The sequence below is a fragment of the Camelina sativa genome, chromosome 1, assembly GCF_000633955.1.
Source record: "Camelina sativa cultivar DH55 chromosome 1, Cs, whole genome shotgun sequence".
NCBI lineage: Eukaryota > Viridiplantae > Streptophyta > Magnoliopsida > Brassicales > Brassicaceae > Camelina > Camelina sativa.
Window position 1 is genome coordinate 9,773,592 of NC_025685.1, and position 16,658 is coordinate 9,790,249.

Below are 16,658 nucleotides of genomic sequence, written 5' to 3' on the forward strand. Positions count from 1 at the left end.
TGTGTGCACACACTTCTAATTCTAAATAAACTATTACCTTCTCTCTATCAATTAAAAAGAGTATATAGAGTCATTCTGAGATGAAATTTCAATTAAAAACGGAGAAGAAATCCCACCATCAATCGTTTTCTAAAATCTAATTCCAAATATATAATATTTCAAAGTTTAGTGTCCATATAAACTTTTATTGAATGCATCTTTTTGTTCCACTTCTTTTAACTCCAAACATGAAAACTAATGTTCACTAATTAGAAAATATAAGATATGTTATAATATTAGTGAAAGCAAAGAGACGAGGAATATGTGAAGAGTTAGTGGGGATGGCCACAGTGTCGAGGCCAGAGAGGATAACATCCGCCAAGGGAATCCAATGAAGCGACTCGTGCGGCTTTTCTCATTATTATTTTTTCTCTCTTTTTTTCTTTTCATCTATAGGTTTTTTTTCATAAAAAAAGTTAAACAACACATCTTTATCACATCATCGATAATACAGAAATGATAATTCTTTTTAGAAAAACAGAAAAGATTATTCTTGACCATTTTACGTTTTACTTGGAATGTACAAATCCATATACAAGGGTCAAAGTAATCAAAAGTGTCCTTGAATTAGTTCAAATTAAAATAGAAATGTGCAAAACGAAACTCCATAAAGTAAACAAGGAATTTCTAAGCCAATAGGCCCAAAAATCTATCTAAAAAAAAAAAGAAAAGCTAATTGATTCCTTAAGAAACGACTCAGAGGATAAGAGAAAAACGGAGAAGAAAGATTTGACACAAAGAACAAAAAAAACAACATATCATGATGATTGTATTTTTAGTTTTTAATTGATAAAGTACAATAACTCCATTTTACAAAAAGTTATTAATCACATATTCTTTAATATAAAAGATTTTTCTTTATTTTATTCGTAAGCAATTATAATTCTCATAAATACCAGTAAAAAAAGTTTTTTTTCCTCAAAATACAAAAAAATAAAACTACAGTTTAACCTATATCCAAGATACTAAACAAAAACCTATATTTTTTTAAAGTTATAAACCCTTAAAATTATTTGTAGTGTTTGTGTTATTTTCCGACTAAAAAGTTTGTAGTGATATCTTTGAAAAAAAAACCTAATGATGGTATTTTTGAAACAAAAAAAATTATTTTAGTGGTATTTTTTAGGTATTTTCTTTAAAAAAATTCTGTATGAACTTTTGTTTTGCATTTCTGATTACTCTACAAAAATTGAAGACGTTTAAAAAATAAAGAAAAAAAGTTAAGATGTTGGGCCTTCACAATATAAGGCCTTATTTCCGTAATAAGCCCAGAGAAACTAAACAATACTCAAATTATTATTCTGTTCAATAAATTCATATCGTATCCATCCCCAGTAAATAAGTTGAAAAAGTGATGTGTTGCCGCCGTTCACGTGGACAGCACGTGTCAACCAAGATTCAAAACAGAACAAAAACTTAAAGTACTTTTTGTAGTTCCTCCTGGCTCCTACGACGATCAAATACAACAAAAAATATTAAATAATACATTAAATTCAATTCCATAAAAATTTTTTTTTTTTTTTTTTTTTTTTTTAAACTTTTTTTTCCCTTCCTTCCTCTGACTGGAAACTTCCTCAGATCGTTCCATCTTCCAAAGGCGGAAGCGTATCCTTCAAATCACCGTGGACGCCTCCTCTCTCCGAGACGGTCTCCTACGTTTTTTAGGTTGAATGGTATGTTGATTCTTTTTCCAAATCGTTCTTGTTGTGATTGCATGAAGCTGCTTATACCTTACTTCTAGGGTTTTTGTCTTCTTCTGTTCTTCCTCTCTCGAAATTCCCAAAGTTTCGAAATTGAAGTCTGATTTGGTGAATCCTATCTTCGAACGTTTCTGGGTTTTCGCTTGTTCCTTGCTACTGAGTCCTTTCGTTGAGTATTGTGAGGAGTCAAAATTGCTAAAAGTTTTGATTTTTGTTAGTTGTTCTGTTTGGATTAGGTTGTCGTACGTCATCACTAACAGTTGGATTTCGTATAGGGAATTGAAGACATGCATTCAAAATCCGAAAGTGGGGAAAAGATCGATTCAGAGGTTCATCGAGCATCGTCGTCTTCTATAAATAGTTTAAACCTTTGGCAGCGTGCTGCAGCTGCCTGCAATGCGAATTCTGTTATGGAAGCTGGAGATAAACCTTCTAAGTTTATAGCATTGGAATCAAATGGTTCGAAATCACCTTCCAATAGAGATGATAAGGTTAACAAGGAACGAAATGTGACAACGTCTCCCCATTCAGGTGCATTGATTTGCTCTCTTGGTGCTACGCTCTTGTGGATTTGCTTATAGTTGTTTTTAATTCTCCATCACCCCAAGTGTTGTTGGTTTATTTTGGTTTGCAGCTGGAGATTACAGTGATAAAAATCAAGAACCTATGCATACCGGCATCAATCAACCTCCTCACCCTCAACTTGTTGGCCACACAGTTGTAAGTTTAGCTGATAGATATAAAATCTTTTAGGAAAAATGTAGCTACGGTTGCTAACAGTTTTGTTTGGTTATGAATCATGCAGGGATGGACATCCTCGAATCCATACCAGGATCCTTATTATGCAGGAGTAATGGGAGCTTATGGACATCATCCCTTGGTATATATGACTCTATTACCAAATTATTTATAAGCTTTCCTGAAGCCTCTACTAATTTTCTCTGTTGAGACTATTTGATTTGATCATTTGACATGTTTGGATGGTACGTCTACCATAATTCATGGTTGCTATTAGGATGTGAAACGTGATATTTCAGGTTAAAAATATCGTAGTATTTGTAGGTGCTTTGGAGTCTAGCATGATTATAATTTCCTAACACTGTTCTTGATATCTATAGTCATTATGATTTAAAGTAGCAGTTTATTATTGGAGAGATTGGGAAATGCATTTGCTTATCGACAGGGTTTCTATGGCCCTTCTAATCTGTTTAGTTTCTATGTGAGTTTCTGATAAATAACACACTTTCCGTATCAGGGTTTTGTTCCATATGGTGGGATGCCTCATTCAAGAATGCCACTGCCTCCTGAGATGGCACAAGAACCAGTTTTCGTGAATGCTAAACAGTACCAGGCGATACTGAGGCGAAGGCAGGCACGCGCCAAGGCCGAGCTAGAGAAGAAGCTAATAAAATCCAGAAAGGTAAATTGCGTGTTTTCATGAATAGTATTAGTTCCCTGAGATCTCTGATCCCAATGTGAATACATTACGCTGCTTAGTGCATCTTTTTGTTTGTTTGACTGGTCCACAGCCTTATCTACATGAATCTCGGCATCAACATGCTATGAGGAGGCCAAGGGGTACTGGAGGACGGTTTGCAAAGAAAACCAACACCGAAGCTTCACAGCGCAAAGCTAAAGAAAAGACCAATGGTAGTATTACTCAGTCCCCGACGTCATCTAATTCTGATCAAGGTGAAGCTTGGAATGTTGAGTATAGAACACCTCAGGGAGATGAGATGCAGAGCTCAGCTTATAATAGAAGGGAAGAAGGAGAGTGTTCAGGGCAGCAATGGAACAGCCTTTCCTCAAACCATCCTTCTCAAGCTTGTCTAGCCATCAAATGACCTCACAAGGCGGCAATTCATTCTTGGCTTTCTCTTTGTTGGCTTATTTGGTAGCAGCCATTGAAGAGTTTTTTTTCTTTTTCTTATTTTGTACAAATACTTTTTGTAGCTTTGTGTCTTTTTTTTTTTCAGTTTGGAATACTTCAAATGTTGCCGCTTTTCTTTGTCAACTCTCTCTTAAGTATCAAGTAAACATTTCTTAGCCACTGATAGAGCTTTTGACTGAGACTTGATGTTTTAAATACAAAACTATGTGATTGAAAACTAAATTTCAGAGTGTGCCAAAATGAAAGAGTAAAAAGTACCACAAAATCTTTCAAGACTTTCTTATAAGAACTCACCTCGTCTTGGTCACTTAAAGCTGACTTATTTGTTACAATGAACTTTCGTTTCAATATTTGTTTTTATGGTTTTAGATCAGGGTCAGTCCAACCATCAGCTTCCTCCTCCCCTTGGGTTTCATCTAGGTCAGCATCTTCAGTCTGGTCAGGACCTGCTGCGTCTGAGGAGTTGTTTGCCGCATCTGTTATGTTCACAGGTTGCTGATTCTCCATCAAACCAGAAAGTGCCAACTTTGGTGACCACTCAAGGACATCATCAATTATGTTAGACATCCTTCTTTGGTACCTGTATGAACAAAACTCATCACAATTCAACCTCAACTGCAAACACATCCAAAACTCGAACCTAAAGCGACTAGATATGGTTCTAACTAAGCAGGAAAAAAAATATATTTTAAAGCGGTTTAAAGCGATATATAGAGGTGGATAAGAAGGGAGTGTATACCTGGCCCGAGCAGCTTCATCAGGGGCATGGTGCCTAAGCAGCATGACAGCAACAATAGCCACTACTGTGTAGAAAAGTCGGGATGTCCACTTGGGTGGTTCTTCCTCGTCTTTCTTTGGCCAGAAACGGAACAGTTCCTTCAATGTGGCTTCTTCGGCTAGAATGTTGGGGAAGACCCAGACACGCTTTCCCAAAAGAATCCACATAGCACCGAAAACAACTGCTCTCACTGCAATAGGAAATCCAGACGGACTAATCTTAGTATATAAACCATGTTAAAACTACATAAGTATATGACCCCCTAATTTGTGACCTGAATCAGTTAGGTATCCATATCTAGTAAATCATTGTCTAACATTGCATAGTGGTAATTTGCTATTCTAACAATGCTCAATGATAAAAGAAAACCAGATGTAGAGCCAATAACGGGTGAAAGACACTCCCAAACCCCACATCAACCAGTTTATATGTGAAGAGCTTACCGAAAAGCAAAGAGAGAATCATCAAAAGAATGCCCGCGCATGAGTAGAGTACAATTAGTTTGCAACGGTGTGGGTACACAGGAAACAAACAAATTGCGAGAGTCAATACAGGCCAGAAGAAGGACAAAAGTGTTTGCCATAGTGGATGTCGTTTTTCGAAAGTCCATGCAAAAAAGGCATCATTTTCAGAGAAAGATTGATCATCCTGCGTTACAAAGAAAAAGAATGAAATCAAAACGCTGATATACTTGCACTAGTGAATGCATATCTTAACCAAAATAAACAAGAACCAAAGAGGAATGATGGTGAAAATGTTGAATTAATTGTGTAGTAAGTGGCAAAAGATGTTTCAAAAAGATATGACAAGACAACAAGTTCAACAGCAGGTTTTCTCTAAGAAAGTAACTTCAACTTACACGGAAAATCTCGAGATGAGCTGGCCAGGTAGAGAGCTTTTTCTTCCCAGGACGAAGAGTTTTAGTAACACGATCACAGCGGACCAAAAGGTTCTTTCCCAACAAAACATTGGCAATATCGTCTGTATCAAGGTCTTTATCTTCTTCCAGAATCTCTTTAAAATCAGGGTTATTCTTCATAAAGCTCACAAAATCTTTGCCTCTGAAGTATTCAACTCGTGCTTGCTCCATAACAGCCCATCTGGATTCTAATCCCTTGTGGTCTCTAACTTTCTCAGCAAACAACTGAAACGTATCCTTCTTCACAGCTTGCTTCTAGTAAAGGAAATGACAATGTAAAAACGAAACAAAATTAAGCATATGGACAAAGCATTAACTTCAATGCAATCATCAAAAAAGGATCATCATTTCACATTACCAAGGCCTTAAAAAAAACAAACTTTGGCCATATCAGTGAACCAATTTAACATTCCACAGGTATAATTCACAACTCACATAACCACAAAACAGTAAAATGTTCTCAAAAAAATCCAAAAAAGAACACACATTTATGCGCATTCACATACAATTTAGCAAATATTAATCATGAAAAAGTCCATTAATTCATAAAATCAGAGGTTTTACGCTCGATCAAACTTAAGAAAACGTAACCTACGAAGAACACAATTTTACAAAATGGATCAGAGAAAAAAATGAGAGAGAAGAGGAGAGCGAACCCTAGGTTGAGCATCGGAACCAGAATCTCTAACGGAGGTGGATGCAGATCCCGATGATCGTTTCACTCTCTTCTTCTCTGCTCCGACCGACTTCTTCATCTCTCTCTCTCCCTCTTCTTTCGAGTCGGAGAGTTTTTTTTTTCGATTTTTTTTTTTGTTTATAGATCCAAAAATATTTTGTTTTGTTATAACAAAAAAAAAAATCTGGTTTTCTGGTAAACCGTAGAATTCAGATTGCAAAAACCGGTTTATATTAGGCATTGGATTACCAGAGTGTTAATCTCCTGTTATATAGTCTAATACAGCAATACTAAGATTTATTACCAAAGATGCTTGTAAAATAACGTAGACTATTTTAGCTTAAATCTTTATTGAAATCTATTCAAATGTTTAAGTTTGAGTTGTACCGTATTGAAAAGAATTCAAAAACTTATATAAGATCTTCACAACTAGTATAAAACTTCGACAAATCATCATTTAAAAATATATATTTTTTGAGATTATCATTTGAAAATAATTTAATTTCCGTGATTAGCATATGTTAATTATTTAGTTTTTTTTACTTATCCGCTCCCTAATATTTAAAAGGGCCATGACGTTTTATCGGATTTAACCTTTTCTACAGTACCGAAGTGTAGAGAGGAAACGAAGCAACTTTGCCATGGAAGCTCTTATTGCTTCCACTTCTTTCTTCCTCCCAATCTCCAACTCTTCCTCACAAATCCGATTCTTCCATTCATCTTCTTCTCCCAACTTAAAGTTCGGGACTTTTCGGAAAACTTTGTCATCATCATCACAACTCGTCTTCTCCTCCACTTCTGCGATTTCCGCACCTCCTTCTTCTACTGCTCCTACTCGAAACACGTATTGGATGGTGTTATTGGATAAACCTCCGCAATGGGTTTCTTCCAAATCCGATATCGTTGATTATTATGTCGAGATTCTTGCCAAAGTGTTGGGCAAGTAGGTTCTTTTTTTCTTTCTTCCTTTTGAGCTTTGTGATTCCAAGTTTTTTTCTTTCTTACGACTGTTAATTTTTTTGTTTGCAGCGAAAAAGATGCGCAGATGAGTATATACGATGCTTCCTTTGATACCCATTTCGGGTTTTGTTGTCATATCGACGAAGAAGCTTCACGCCAGCTCGTGGGTGAGTAATTTATATCACTGAGAATTTCAGATTCTGTTTATATGGTTGGTGTTTTAGTTGGGGTTTCTATGGACACTTTAGGTTTACCTGGAGTATTATCTGTTAGACCTGAAGCTGGTTATAGTTCAGAGAAGAAGAATTATGGTATTGGGAATCAGAAAGTTGTTTCCTTGTTTGAGCATGGGACAGTGAAACATTGGATGGTACGAATAGATAAGCCTGGAGTTGGGATTGTTACTAAAGCGCAGATGGTTGATCATTGTGTTCAGTTGCTATCCAAGGTTTTGTGGAAGTGAGTTTCTTGTTTGATTCTTCTGCCTTGAGGAAGATATTGTCTGTCTCCTTCAGATTTTAATAGCGTGTTCTTATTTGCAGTGAAAAGGATGCACAGATGTGTCTTTATCATGTTTCCTGGCAGTCTGATTTCGATTTTTGTTGTGACCTCGATGAGAATAGTGCCGCGGAGTTAGCTGGTTTGTGAGTTTGTCAAATGGAAACCAGACAACAATTTTTGTTGAGTTGTTTCTGGATTAAATTAATAGATGAAGAGATGATGTTTGATTGATGCAGGTGTACCTGGTGTTCTTGCGGTTGTTCCTGATAACAGTTTCGAGTCACTAAACAAAGACTATGTAGGTATGTCGTGGATACTGATCTCTAGATTGAAACAATGTGCTACAATATTGTTTAGAATCTTTGCAAACCACACCTTTAGCTGAATTGATGAGAATAGGTGTGTTAAAATTCACATTGTAATAACTTTGACTCTCTTTTCTTTTCCAAAAGGCGATAGTACACAAGGTTTAGGAGATCAAGATGATTCAGAGTCTCCTCCTGTTAAGACGAAGAAATTGTTTATAACTGGTATGCAAACACTTATGCATGCTTTTGGTATAATACTCATGCTTCTCCCAATTCATTGCCTGCATCTTAAATTCTTAATTTACGAATAAAGTTCGTTCAGAAGATTACATTTACTGATAGATCATGTATTTTGGGTTCAGGACTGTCTTTCTACACATCTGGGAAGACATTACGTGCAGCATTTGAAGGGTTTGGTGAACTAATGGAAGGTGGTCATAATTTGCTATCCCATATTCCCATTTAAAGGTCAAAGATATTATTGAGAAAGAGATAGATAATAACAGCCTGTAATTTTTATCTGCAGTCAAAATAATTATGGACAAGATATCAAAGAGATCAAAAGGCTATGCCTTTCTAGAGTACACGACAGAGGAAGCTGCAAGCGCTGCACTGAAAGAGATGAATGGAAAGGTAAAGCTATGTTTTCGAGATCCTAGAGTGTTTATTTTATATCTAGTGGAAGTAAGATCTGAACATGAATGTGATAGAGAGAGAGAGACAGGGGAAACCATGTTTGATTCTCAGATGTTCAGGTGATGTTTTCTATGTGCAGATTATTAACGGGTGGATGATAGTAGTAGATGTAGCCAAGACCAAACCATTCAGGCAAACAAGAAGTCAACCGAGTTCCAGGTTCTAGAAACCAGTCTTAGGTGATACGAGCATGGGGATTGGAGATGCTTCAGGCCAAGAAAGAGAAGGCATGCAGTGTCATGTTTGACACTAGATCGAGGCTTTAAGAGGGTGTAGAGTGCCCAGCTATTTAAGATATAGACGTTTAGCCTCTATCCACATTTTGGCTGTAGGATTCGCACATTCACTCATCTTTTGTAGCTGCCAAAATTATCAGAATTGGCATTATTTTAGCCATTTAGGAATTTGATAAATAGTGCGAAGAACAAAATTTGCTTAAAAAAATTCTGATGTTGTATATCTTGTGAGTTATTATCTTTGGTAAGAACTTGAAAGTTGAAACATTCTTTGTGTTTGGGCCTTGTGAGTTACACACAACAAGATTATGTCTTCCTCAGCGTATTTGGGAAGATAGACCTTTTCCTGAGACCTTCCTTGTATAAATTGCTTAAGATCTTCCTTGTATAAATTGCTTATTATGTTATGTGTAGTCAACAGGTTTTGAACGGGGAGAAGGAAGGACATCTTGCATCTCTGCGAGTAAGCATTCAAGAGATTGTTTGTGAGGTACATTGCTTACACTGTGAGTCAATTTTAAATCGTTCTGTTTTGTTGTTTTGTCAGCTTGGGAGGGTCTGAACATTAAATATTTAATTATTGATATTATCAATTTGATAACCAATGTCAACTTCTGATTTGAGGTTACTTGACGTTTTCCCAAAGAGAAAGCATTTTTTAATGTAATAAACAAAGCATGAATAGGTCATACTTTATATTAATGGATTCTTGATTATCTTCACTTTGGAGCAATAATGGCAGCGTTTATCAGCGTTGACTTTCAGACCTGTTTCATCTACATGCTCTTATGCCTCTTCTCAATCGTCTGTTACACTCTCTTTTTCAAGAAACCGAAGGACTCACGAGGCTGTGATCTACCTCCAAGCCCTCCGTCTCTTCCGATCATCGGTCATCTTCACCTTCTACTCTCTTCTTTATCCCACAAGTCTTTACAGAAAATCTCCTCCAAGTATGGACCCCTCCTCCATCTCCGTATCTTTAACATCCCCATCATCCTTGTTTCGTCAGCCTCAGTGGCCGATGAGATCTTCAGGTCCCACGACGCGAACATCTCATCTCGTGGTGCTGCTGCGATAGATGAGTCCCTCGTGTTTGGATCTTCTGGCTTCGTCTACGCTCCCTATGGAGATTACTGGAAGTTCGTGAAGAAGATCATCGTCACTAAGCTGCTCCGGCCTCAGGTGTTGGAGCGGTCAAGAGGAGTTCGTGCTGAAGAGCTGCAACGGTTTTACAACAGAATTCTTGATAAGGCGAGGAAGAATGAGAACGTTGAGATCGGTAAGGAAGGGACGATGCTCATGAACAACATCTTATGCAGGATGAGCATGGGAAGGAGTTTCTCAGAGGAGAATGGTGAGGCAGAGAGAGTCAGAGGCTTGGTGGGTGAATCATATGCCTTGGCCAAGAAGATTTTCTTCGCATCTGTACTGCGTAGACCGCTTAAGAAGCTCGGGATCCCACTGTTCAAGAAGGATATAATGGATGTTTCCAACAAATTCGATGAGCTGCTAGAGAAGATTCTTGTGGAGCACAAAGAGAAACTGGACGAAGAGCATAAAGATACGGATATGATGGACGTGTTGCTGGCAGCTTATGCAGATGAAAACGCAGAGTATAAGATCACTAGGAATCATATCAAGTCGTTTTTCGTGGTAAATGTTCCTCATTGTGTCAGATTTCATATATGAGGAGGATTCGAAGTAAAAATTACTGATAACTGTTCCGAGTCTTTTCAATACAGGAGCTATTCGTAGGAGGCACTGATACCTCAGTGCAAACAACACAATGGACTATGGCTGAGATCATTAACAACCCCGACGTTTTTGAGAGGATGAGAGAAGAAATTGATTCTGTTGTAGGGACATCAAGGTTGATTCAAGAAACAGATATACCAAACCTTCCTTATTTGCAAGCAGTGGTCAAGGAAGGACTAAGATTGCACCCTCCATTTCCTCTCCTGACGAGGAAGTTCCAAGAAAGGTGTGAGATCAAAGGATTCTACATACCGGAGAAGACATTTCTTGTTATCAATGCTTATGCTTGGATGAGAGATCCTGATTCCTGGGAAGAACCTAATGAGTTCAAGCCAGATAGGTTTCTAGGTTCGTCAAGATTAGGACAAGAAGACGAGAGAGAGGAAGCACAGAAGTACATTCCTTTCGGCGGCGGAAGGAGAGGCTGTCCTGGATCAAATCTAGCATCTATTTTCATAGGAACTGCGATTGGAGTGATGGTGCAATGCTTTGACTGGGGAAACAAAGGAGATAAGGTTAACATGGAAGAGACTTTTGAAGGACTGACCCTTACCATGGCACATCCGCTTAAGCGCACTCCAGTTCCTCGAAGCCTGCCTTTTTTTAACTTCTAATCTGCAGAGTCCTAGCTCCTGTTTACCTTCTGCATGTTTGTTTGATTGAAAGTCTTAACATTCATATGAAAGAAGGCTAAAGCAGCATCCTTCACGATTCTAGCTGTTTGAAAATTCTGAAAAAAGAAACTTTGTATTCCACTACTATTGTACCTTAACTGTCGTTCCAAAGCAAGCCTGCAATGTTTATCTAATGCGAAAGAACCTTATTGAATAGTCTCTAGTCTACTGAATCTTTCTGTCTTTCTTTCGTTCATGGCTAACGAGGAGCACTATCAAAATCGCAGAGTATTATCTCATTTTTCAAATACCATTACTGGGCTATACATGTATCATCCTCAAATGTGCTTCTTGATTTGTTTTTAGTTTGAAAAGTCAAATTTTTACAACTTTACTGTGCACGTGGCGGTAAATAAACATAGTCAATACAACGGCGTATAATATTAGTAAATACGGTAACGCCGTTATCAGGAATAGTTCCGACGAAATAAACCAAGTCGCAACGACATCTCAAGCTTTCTCGGTTTCTTATTTTTATTTTTTCCGGTCCGTTTTGCAATTAGGACGAAACCCTAATTAGGCGGAGCTATTGGTTTTTGATTTCGGCGTCGACGCAAATATGAAAGGGATTGCAAGGCTTGTATCATCTTCTCTTTCGCGACTCGGATGTCGCGAGATCGTTTCTGGAGGAAGTACTGTTTCTTCTTCGTCTTCCTCTCTTCTCCTATCTCGTCGCTCGCTTTTCATCTCTGCGACTAACTTACTCGATTCTCCGGCGTCAAATTCTCTTCTTACCTCTTCTTCGAGATCTTCTTTGCTTCCTCAGAAATGGACCTTCCTCGGAGGTATGATGGTTCTTCTGTCGTTGTTTGTTTTTCGTATTCTGTTGAAATTTCCATCACAAAAACGATGAGAAAGATTGGATTTTTTTTTCAGATATTAGATTGTTTCAGGCTTGAAGTTAGAGCAATTTTTTTATATCTCTGAATGAATTCGGAAAAAAACATGGTGGATTTAAGGGTCTAATTTCTGAGGTAACTCATGGTGTGATTTGAGCAGGGCAGAGAAGAACGATGTTTATTCAAACACAATCAACTCCGAATCCTTCTTCTCTGATGTTTTATCCTGGCAAATCAGTCATGGAGGTTGGAAGCGCGGATTTTCCTAATGTTCGTTCAGCTTTGGGTTCGCCATTAGCCAAGGCTATTTACTCCATTGATGGTATTATTATCTCTCGTGTGTAATCTGTTTTTGTTTGTTTCTTTAACCATTCGAAAGACAATATATAATTGTGATGTTGTTTCTTTGATTTTGCAGGTGTTGTTCGAGTTTTCTTTGGGTCTGATTTTGTTACTGTTACAAAGTCAGATGATGTCTCATGGGATATCCTCAAGCCTGAGATATTTGCGGCAGTCATGGATTTCTACTCTTCTGGCCAGCCTTTGTTTCTGGATGCACAAGCTGCTGCTGCCAAGGATACTGCTATCAGCGAGGTTAACCAAACACCCCTCCTGCCACTATCACCCTTAAGAGCTTTTCATTTCTCTAGTTTTGTGTTGGTTTTTGCCTTTAATGAACATGATCTTGAACATTTGCTGAGTAATTGAGAGTGACAATTTGCTGTAAATGTTATATAGACACGGAATATTTGATTATGTAATTTTTTATGCTAGTTGCTTTGGTGAGCTGTTGAGTATGAGTTAGGATCTGAGCGTAGATGGTGTTCTGTTAATTTTGTATGGATTGATGTTTTGCAATGCTATCCAAGATTTGGTAGATAAGCCAATAGTAATAAGTGTTGTTGTTGTTGTTGTTTATCCCCTCACTTGTGAAACTTTTTTTGTGATCGAAGGATGACTCTGAAACTGTAGCAATGATCAAGGAACTCTTAGAAACACGCATCAGACCAGCAGTCCAAGATGATGGTGGGGACATTGAGTATTGTGGGTTTGATCCGTAAGTTTACTTCCCTCTAGTTGCAGCAATGGTCAATGGAAACCTGTTTCCTTTTATCTCTCGAGAGTAAAATTCTTTTTGGTTGGGTTTGATCAGGGAAAGCGGTATAGTGAAGCTGAGGATGCAAGGAGCTTGTAGCGGTTGCCCAAGCTCATCTGTTACTTTGAAATCGGGAATCGAAAACATGCTGATGCATTACATATCTGAGGTAACAGAGATCCTTCCTCCCAACAGTTTGTTACATATTTGTATTGTGTTAAAGTAGTGATGTTAAGTAACCATTGGAGAATCAAGAACTTGATGCTGTCTCTCTCTCTCTAATGGAAAGGGTTGTTGTGTTCAGGTGAAAGGTGTAGAACAAGAGTTTGATGGGGAAGATGGGGAAGAGGGCACGTTGTCTGGAGAGATGAGAGAGTAGTAGAATAAAAGATATCTCCGTCAAGCTTCTCTTCTTCTCTACTATGATATCTACTCTGCTCTCTTTTAGTGTACAGAAGAATAATAATTCCTAGTGAGTGCATGTTTTTTTTGCTTCAACCCTCACACTTCAAAAATCTACTTGAGAGAGAGATCTCACAGTTTTATTTATTTTCTGAGTAAAAAAAAAAAAACAATACGAGTGTTTTTGACTTAATTAAATCATTGTAAACCGATCAATCAAATTAAACTAAACCAGACTTAACCGTATCTAATATCTCGTTCACGTTGGGACTTTTGGAAGTGTTGGAGAAAAAGGAGCAAGAGCGGTCGTCGTCTTCTCCAAGATGAGGAGGAATACACAGAGAAGAAAGTCAAGAAAACCTAAACATTCGCAGGAAATGGCGGCGACGAAGACACTAATTAGTCAACAAGACGTTGTTTCTGATGACCTGAACTATGAACTGTGGGCTCGAACCATGAAAGCCAGACTAGTAGAGAAAGAACTTTGGGCTGTTGTTGAAAATGGAATCCCACGGGCCGATCCATCGAAGATTCCAGAGTTAGCGGCGGCGACGATTCAACCCGAAGAGCTTTCCAAAGACAAAGAAGCGCTCCAGATTCTGCGATCTTCTCTCCCAGATTCGCTGAGAAAGACACTCGAGAGCACCACTACTTCAGCCAAACATCTTTGGGATTTGTTAAAAGAAGCTAACGAGGAACAATCCAAGTCAGAGAAGAAGACGAAGAAACTCGAACGTAACATCATCTCCTCATCATCATCGTTCATGGATCCTCGTTTAGAATCGAATCATCATTATCTGGCTATTACGAATATGGTACTCTCGTTGTCAGATTCATATGATCTTACAACGAATGAACTCATCGTCATGGGTGTGAAGAAGCTTACTTTTAACAGTATCCGTCGGCTTCTTGATCTTGTTGAATCATATACAGTGAAGTGGACCTTGTATGAAGTTTTGGAAAAAAACGAGTTCCGAGCATCACGCGATTGTGAAGGTTTTATCAGATGGATGACCTCCATGTCAGATTCATATGATGGTACAGCTCTGGCGATGGAGCAAGTCGTGAGTGTGAAGAACCTGACTTTTGAAACTACTCGTGAGCTTCTTGATGTATTTGAATCAGTACCAGCGCAGACCGTCAGTGAGATTATGAAAGGATTTGTGGTTGGATCATCATCACATGTGAAAGAAGTTGGCTATTCACCCAGTGATCTTAGGCGTTTGCTAAAAGAAGCCAGGTTAGAGATGAAGGAATTAGGTGAAGGTACTATCAGCTCAGCATCGTCATCACAATGGAAAAAAGATAGTGCTACGACAAGGGTGATGAAATCTAGGCATGAAAGAGGAGAGTGTATTCGATGTGGAAGGAAAGGGCATGTTTTCAAAGACTGTAGCAGCAGCAACAACAGAAGAAAGAATCAAAGCAGGGATGATGTTGTTGGTCCTGTGACCTTTGAGAAGGATATGTGGATGATATACGACACTACCACTAACCATATGACTCCACATATCAAGTATTTCACCACTTTAGACAGAAGACACAGAGCTCAGATCGAATTCATCACCGGGGAATCTGTCGCTGCTGAAGGAATGGGAGATGTCAGGATCATGACCAAGAAAGGGTTGAAGAAGACTATCAAGGATGTGCTTTTTGTTCCCAAGATCGACAGAAACGTGTTGAGTGTTTCTCAGCTGACAGACGCAGGCTACATAGTCGCAATGACCACTGACAAATGCATTATAATGGAAGAGAAAACTGGGAGATCATTTGGTCAATGCTTGTGGGAAGAGAGAGGCTATTTTCTGCGTTTGCAGGTGGTTGAAAGGTAATCTCACATCTACTTGCTAGACTTACTAGTAATCATCAGTTAGTCTATTATGGGGATTTGGTTCGGTTTATTCAGTTTTACAGTTTGTAGATCTGGCATCAATCTTAGTTTTGAGGAAACATTTTTGGATTACTTACTGTATGCTGTGACTGTTTTGCGGATATGAACATACATATAGTACTGCTTATGTTAAGTCTTAGTGGTAAATCATCATCTTGGCGTGCTTAGTTCTAATAATCACAAGTTAAAACCACAAACCATTCTTGTTGACCAGCATTGGAGAGAAACTTGTATAGTTTCTGCATGTGGTGTAGCATGCACCGGTTAATAATGAATTAACCGGATTAACCGAGTTAAACTGAACCAGACTTAACCAAATTGGATTCCCCTTGGAATAAATAACTCATCCCAATTAAGGAGGAGTGTATTTAAAATTTATCATTAATTTAGCACGCCTCAGGAGTCAGGAACTAGTGATTATTAGAATCGTAATTTAGGGTTGTTTAACAAAAGGTTTTAAGAGATCCTACGAGACGAAGTTGTATCCGATGAGCTTAACTATGAAATATATAGAGATTGTGTTGGCAAAAGACACGAAAGGGCTCCAGATGTTGCAATCATCATCTCTTCCAAATTTGGTTTTCAGAAAGACACTAGAGTAGAGACCACTTCTGCCAAAGATCTTTGGGATTTGCTAAAAAAGAAGCTAACGTACAAGCCAAGTTAGAGAAGAAACTACCTGAGTACAAAATTTTAGCAATTAATATTGGTCATATAACAATATTTGATGAAGATATGGGGATGATACACACCACTACCACCAACTATATGACACCGTATGTCAAGAATTACACCAATTTATACAGAATTAAGGATGCAAGGAGCTTGTGGCGGTTGTCCAAGCTCATTTGTTACTGAGGTAACAGAGATCCTCTCAACAGTTTGTTGCATATGGATCCTATATGTATGTTTTGTGTTAAAGTTGTGGTGTACTGTTAAGTATCCATTGGAGAATCAAGAAGTTGTTACTCTCACTTCTTCTAATGAAAAAATAAAGTTTCTTTGTGTAGGAAAGGTGTAGAACAAGAGTTTGATGGGGAAGATGAAGAGGAAACGTTGTCTGGAGAGATGGGAAGCATATCCTCTCTGCTCTGCTAGTGAACAAATCCTACTGAGTACATACTTTTTGCTTCAACCCTTGTGTTTTTGGGCTTGTGAATCACACACACTCTAGAAAATCTACTGAGAGATCATAATTGATTTGTTGTTGACCTACAGTGTACTAGATTGTTTTGAAAATTTGAGTTTTTCCAAGGAATACTTTTACCAATAACACTACACAAGAAATTGTTAAATT

The 16,658-nt window shown here is 38.1% G+C and overlaps 5 protein-coding genes and 1 pseudogene across 6 annotated transcripts; 5 read left to right on the forward strand and 1 right to left on the reverse strand.

Moving 5' to 3' along the window:
- LOC104785922 (nuclear transcription factor Y subunit A-9-like) lies at positions 1,567-3,789 on the forward strand. 2 transcript variants are annotated; one of them, XM_010511212.2, is made up of 6 exons: positions 1,567-1,712; positions 2,015-2,270; positions 2,374-2,459; positions 2,545-2,619; positions 2,995-3,159; positions 3,269-3,789. In XM_010511212.2, exons 1-6 carry the CDS (start codon positions 1,710-1,712, stop codon positions 3,581-3,583), a joined length of 900 nt encoding a protein of 299 aa, XP_010509514.1. In that variant the 5' UTR covers positions 1,567-1,709; the 3' UTR covers positions 3,584-3,789. The 2 variants fall into 2 exon arrangements, with proteins under 2 accessions (XP_010509514.1, XP_010509523.1); XM_010511221.2 differs by lacking the exon at positions 1,567-1,712 and adding an exon at positions 1,728-1,917 and having other exon boundaries at positions 3,269-3,594.
- Positions 3,838-6,139, reverse strand: LOC109124757 (translocation protein SEC62-like). Its single transcript, XM_010511232.2, has 5 exons — positions 5,984-6,139; positions 5,268-5,582; positions 4,852-5,056; positions 4,370-4,598; positions 3,838-4,210 (listed from the first exon to the last, which is right to left on the reverse strand). Exons 1-5 carry the CDS (start codon positions 6,080-6,082, stop codon positions 3,988-3,990), a joined length of 1,071 nt encoding a protein of 356 aa, XP_010509534.1. The 5' UTR covers positions 6,083-6,139; the 3' UTR covers positions 3,838-3,987.
- LOC104785945 lies at positions 6,616-8,971 on the forward strand. Its single transcript, XM_010511244.2, has 9 exons — positions 6,616-6,946; positions 7,033-7,130; positions 7,212-7,422; positions 7,506-7,603; positions 7,701-7,766; positions 7,917-7,994; positions 8,135-8,203; positions 8,299-8,405; positions 8,548-8,971. Exons 1-9 carry the CDS (start codon positions 6,645-6,647, stop codon positions 8,632-8,634), a joined length of 1,116 nt encoding a protein of 371 aa, XP_010509546.1. The 5' UTR covers positions 6,616-6,644; the 3' UTR covers positions 8,635-8,971.
- LOC104785954 lies at positions 9,004-11,287 on the forward strand (annotated as a pseudogene).
- LOC104785964 (nifU-like protein 4, mitochondrial) lies at positions 11,546-13,648 on the forward strand. The gene is made up of 6 exons (XM_010511264.2): positions 11,546-11,918; positions 12,133-12,294; positions 12,391-12,566; positions 12,926-13,029; positions 13,126-13,237; positions 13,373-13,648. The coding sequence occupies exons 1-6, from the start codon at positions 11,693-11,695 to the stop codon at positions 13,445-13,447; spliced, it is 855 nt and encodes a 284-aa protein (XP_010509566.1). The 5' UTR covers positions 11,546-11,692; the 3' UTR covers positions 13,448-13,648.
- Positions 13,454-15,508, forward strand: LOC104705993. The gene is made up of 2 exons (XM_019227233.1): positions 13,454-13,540; positions 13,751-15,508. The coding sequence occupies exons 1-2, from the start codon at positions 13,491-13,493 to the stop codon at positions 15,300-15,302; spliced, it is 1,602 nt and encodes a 533-aa protein (XP_019082778.1). The 5' UTR covers positions 13,454-13,490; the 3' UTR covers positions 15,303-15,508.

Excerpts from the sequence above, each read along its gene's own strand:
- LOC104785922 (XM_010511212.2), top strand. Across the intron at positions 2,460-2,544 it reads AACTTGTTGGCCACACAGTT|GGATGGACATCCTCGAATCC; the intron begins GTAAGTTTAGCT and ends TGAATCATGCAG. Across the intron at positions 3,160-3,268 it reads AGCTAATAAAATCCAGAAAG|CCTTATCTACATGAATCTCG; the intron begins GTAAATTGCGTG and ends ACTGGTCCACAG.
- LOC109124757 (XM_010511232.2), bottom strand. The coding sequence starts at position 6,082 with ATGAAGAAGTCGGTCGGAGCAGAGAAGAAGAGAGTGAAACGATCATCG. Across the intron at positions 4,599-4,851 it reads GATTCTCTCTTTGCTTTTCG|TGAGAGCAGTTGTTTTCGGT; the intron begins GTAAGCTCTTCA and ends TTCCTATTGCAG. Across the intron at positions 4,211-4,369 it reads GATGAAGCTGCTCGGGCCAG|GTACCAAAGAAGGATGTCTA; the intron begins GTATACACTCCC and ends TTGTTCATACAG.
- LOC104785945 (XM_010511244.2), top strand. The coding sequence starts at position 6,645 with ATGGAAGCTCTTATTGCTTCCACTTCTTTCTTCCTCCCAATCTCCAAC. Across the intron at positions 7,604-7,700 it reads TAGTGCCGCGGAGTTAGCTG|GTGTACCTGGTGTTCTTGCG; the intron begins GTTTGTGAGTTT and ends TGATTGATGCAG. Across the intron at positions 8,204-8,298 it reads GTTTGGTGAACTAATGGAAG|TCAAAATAATTATGGACAAG; the intron begins GTGGTCATAATT and ends TTTTATCTGCAG.
- LOC104705993 (XM_019227233.1), top strand. The coding sequence starts at position 13,491 with ATGATATCTACTCTGCTCTCTTTTAGTGTACAGAAGAATAATAATTCC. Across the intron at positions 13,541-13,750 it reads CAGAAGAATAATAATTCCTA|TGTTGGAGAAAAAGGAGCAA; the intron begins GTGAGTGCATGT and ends GACTTTTGGAAG.
- LOC104785964 (XM_010511264.2), top strand. The coding sequence starts at position 11,693 with ATGAAAGGGATTGCAAGGCTTGTATCATCTTCTCTTTCGCGACTCGGA. Across the intron at positions 12,295-12,390 it reads GGCTATTTACTCCATTGATG|GTGTTGTTCGAGTTTTCTTT; the intron begins GTATTATTATCT and ends TTGATTTTGCAG. Across the intron at positions 12,567-12,925 it reads AGGATACTGCTATCAGCGAG|GATGACTCTGAAACTGTAGC; the intron begins GTTAACCAAACA and ends TTGTGATCGAAG.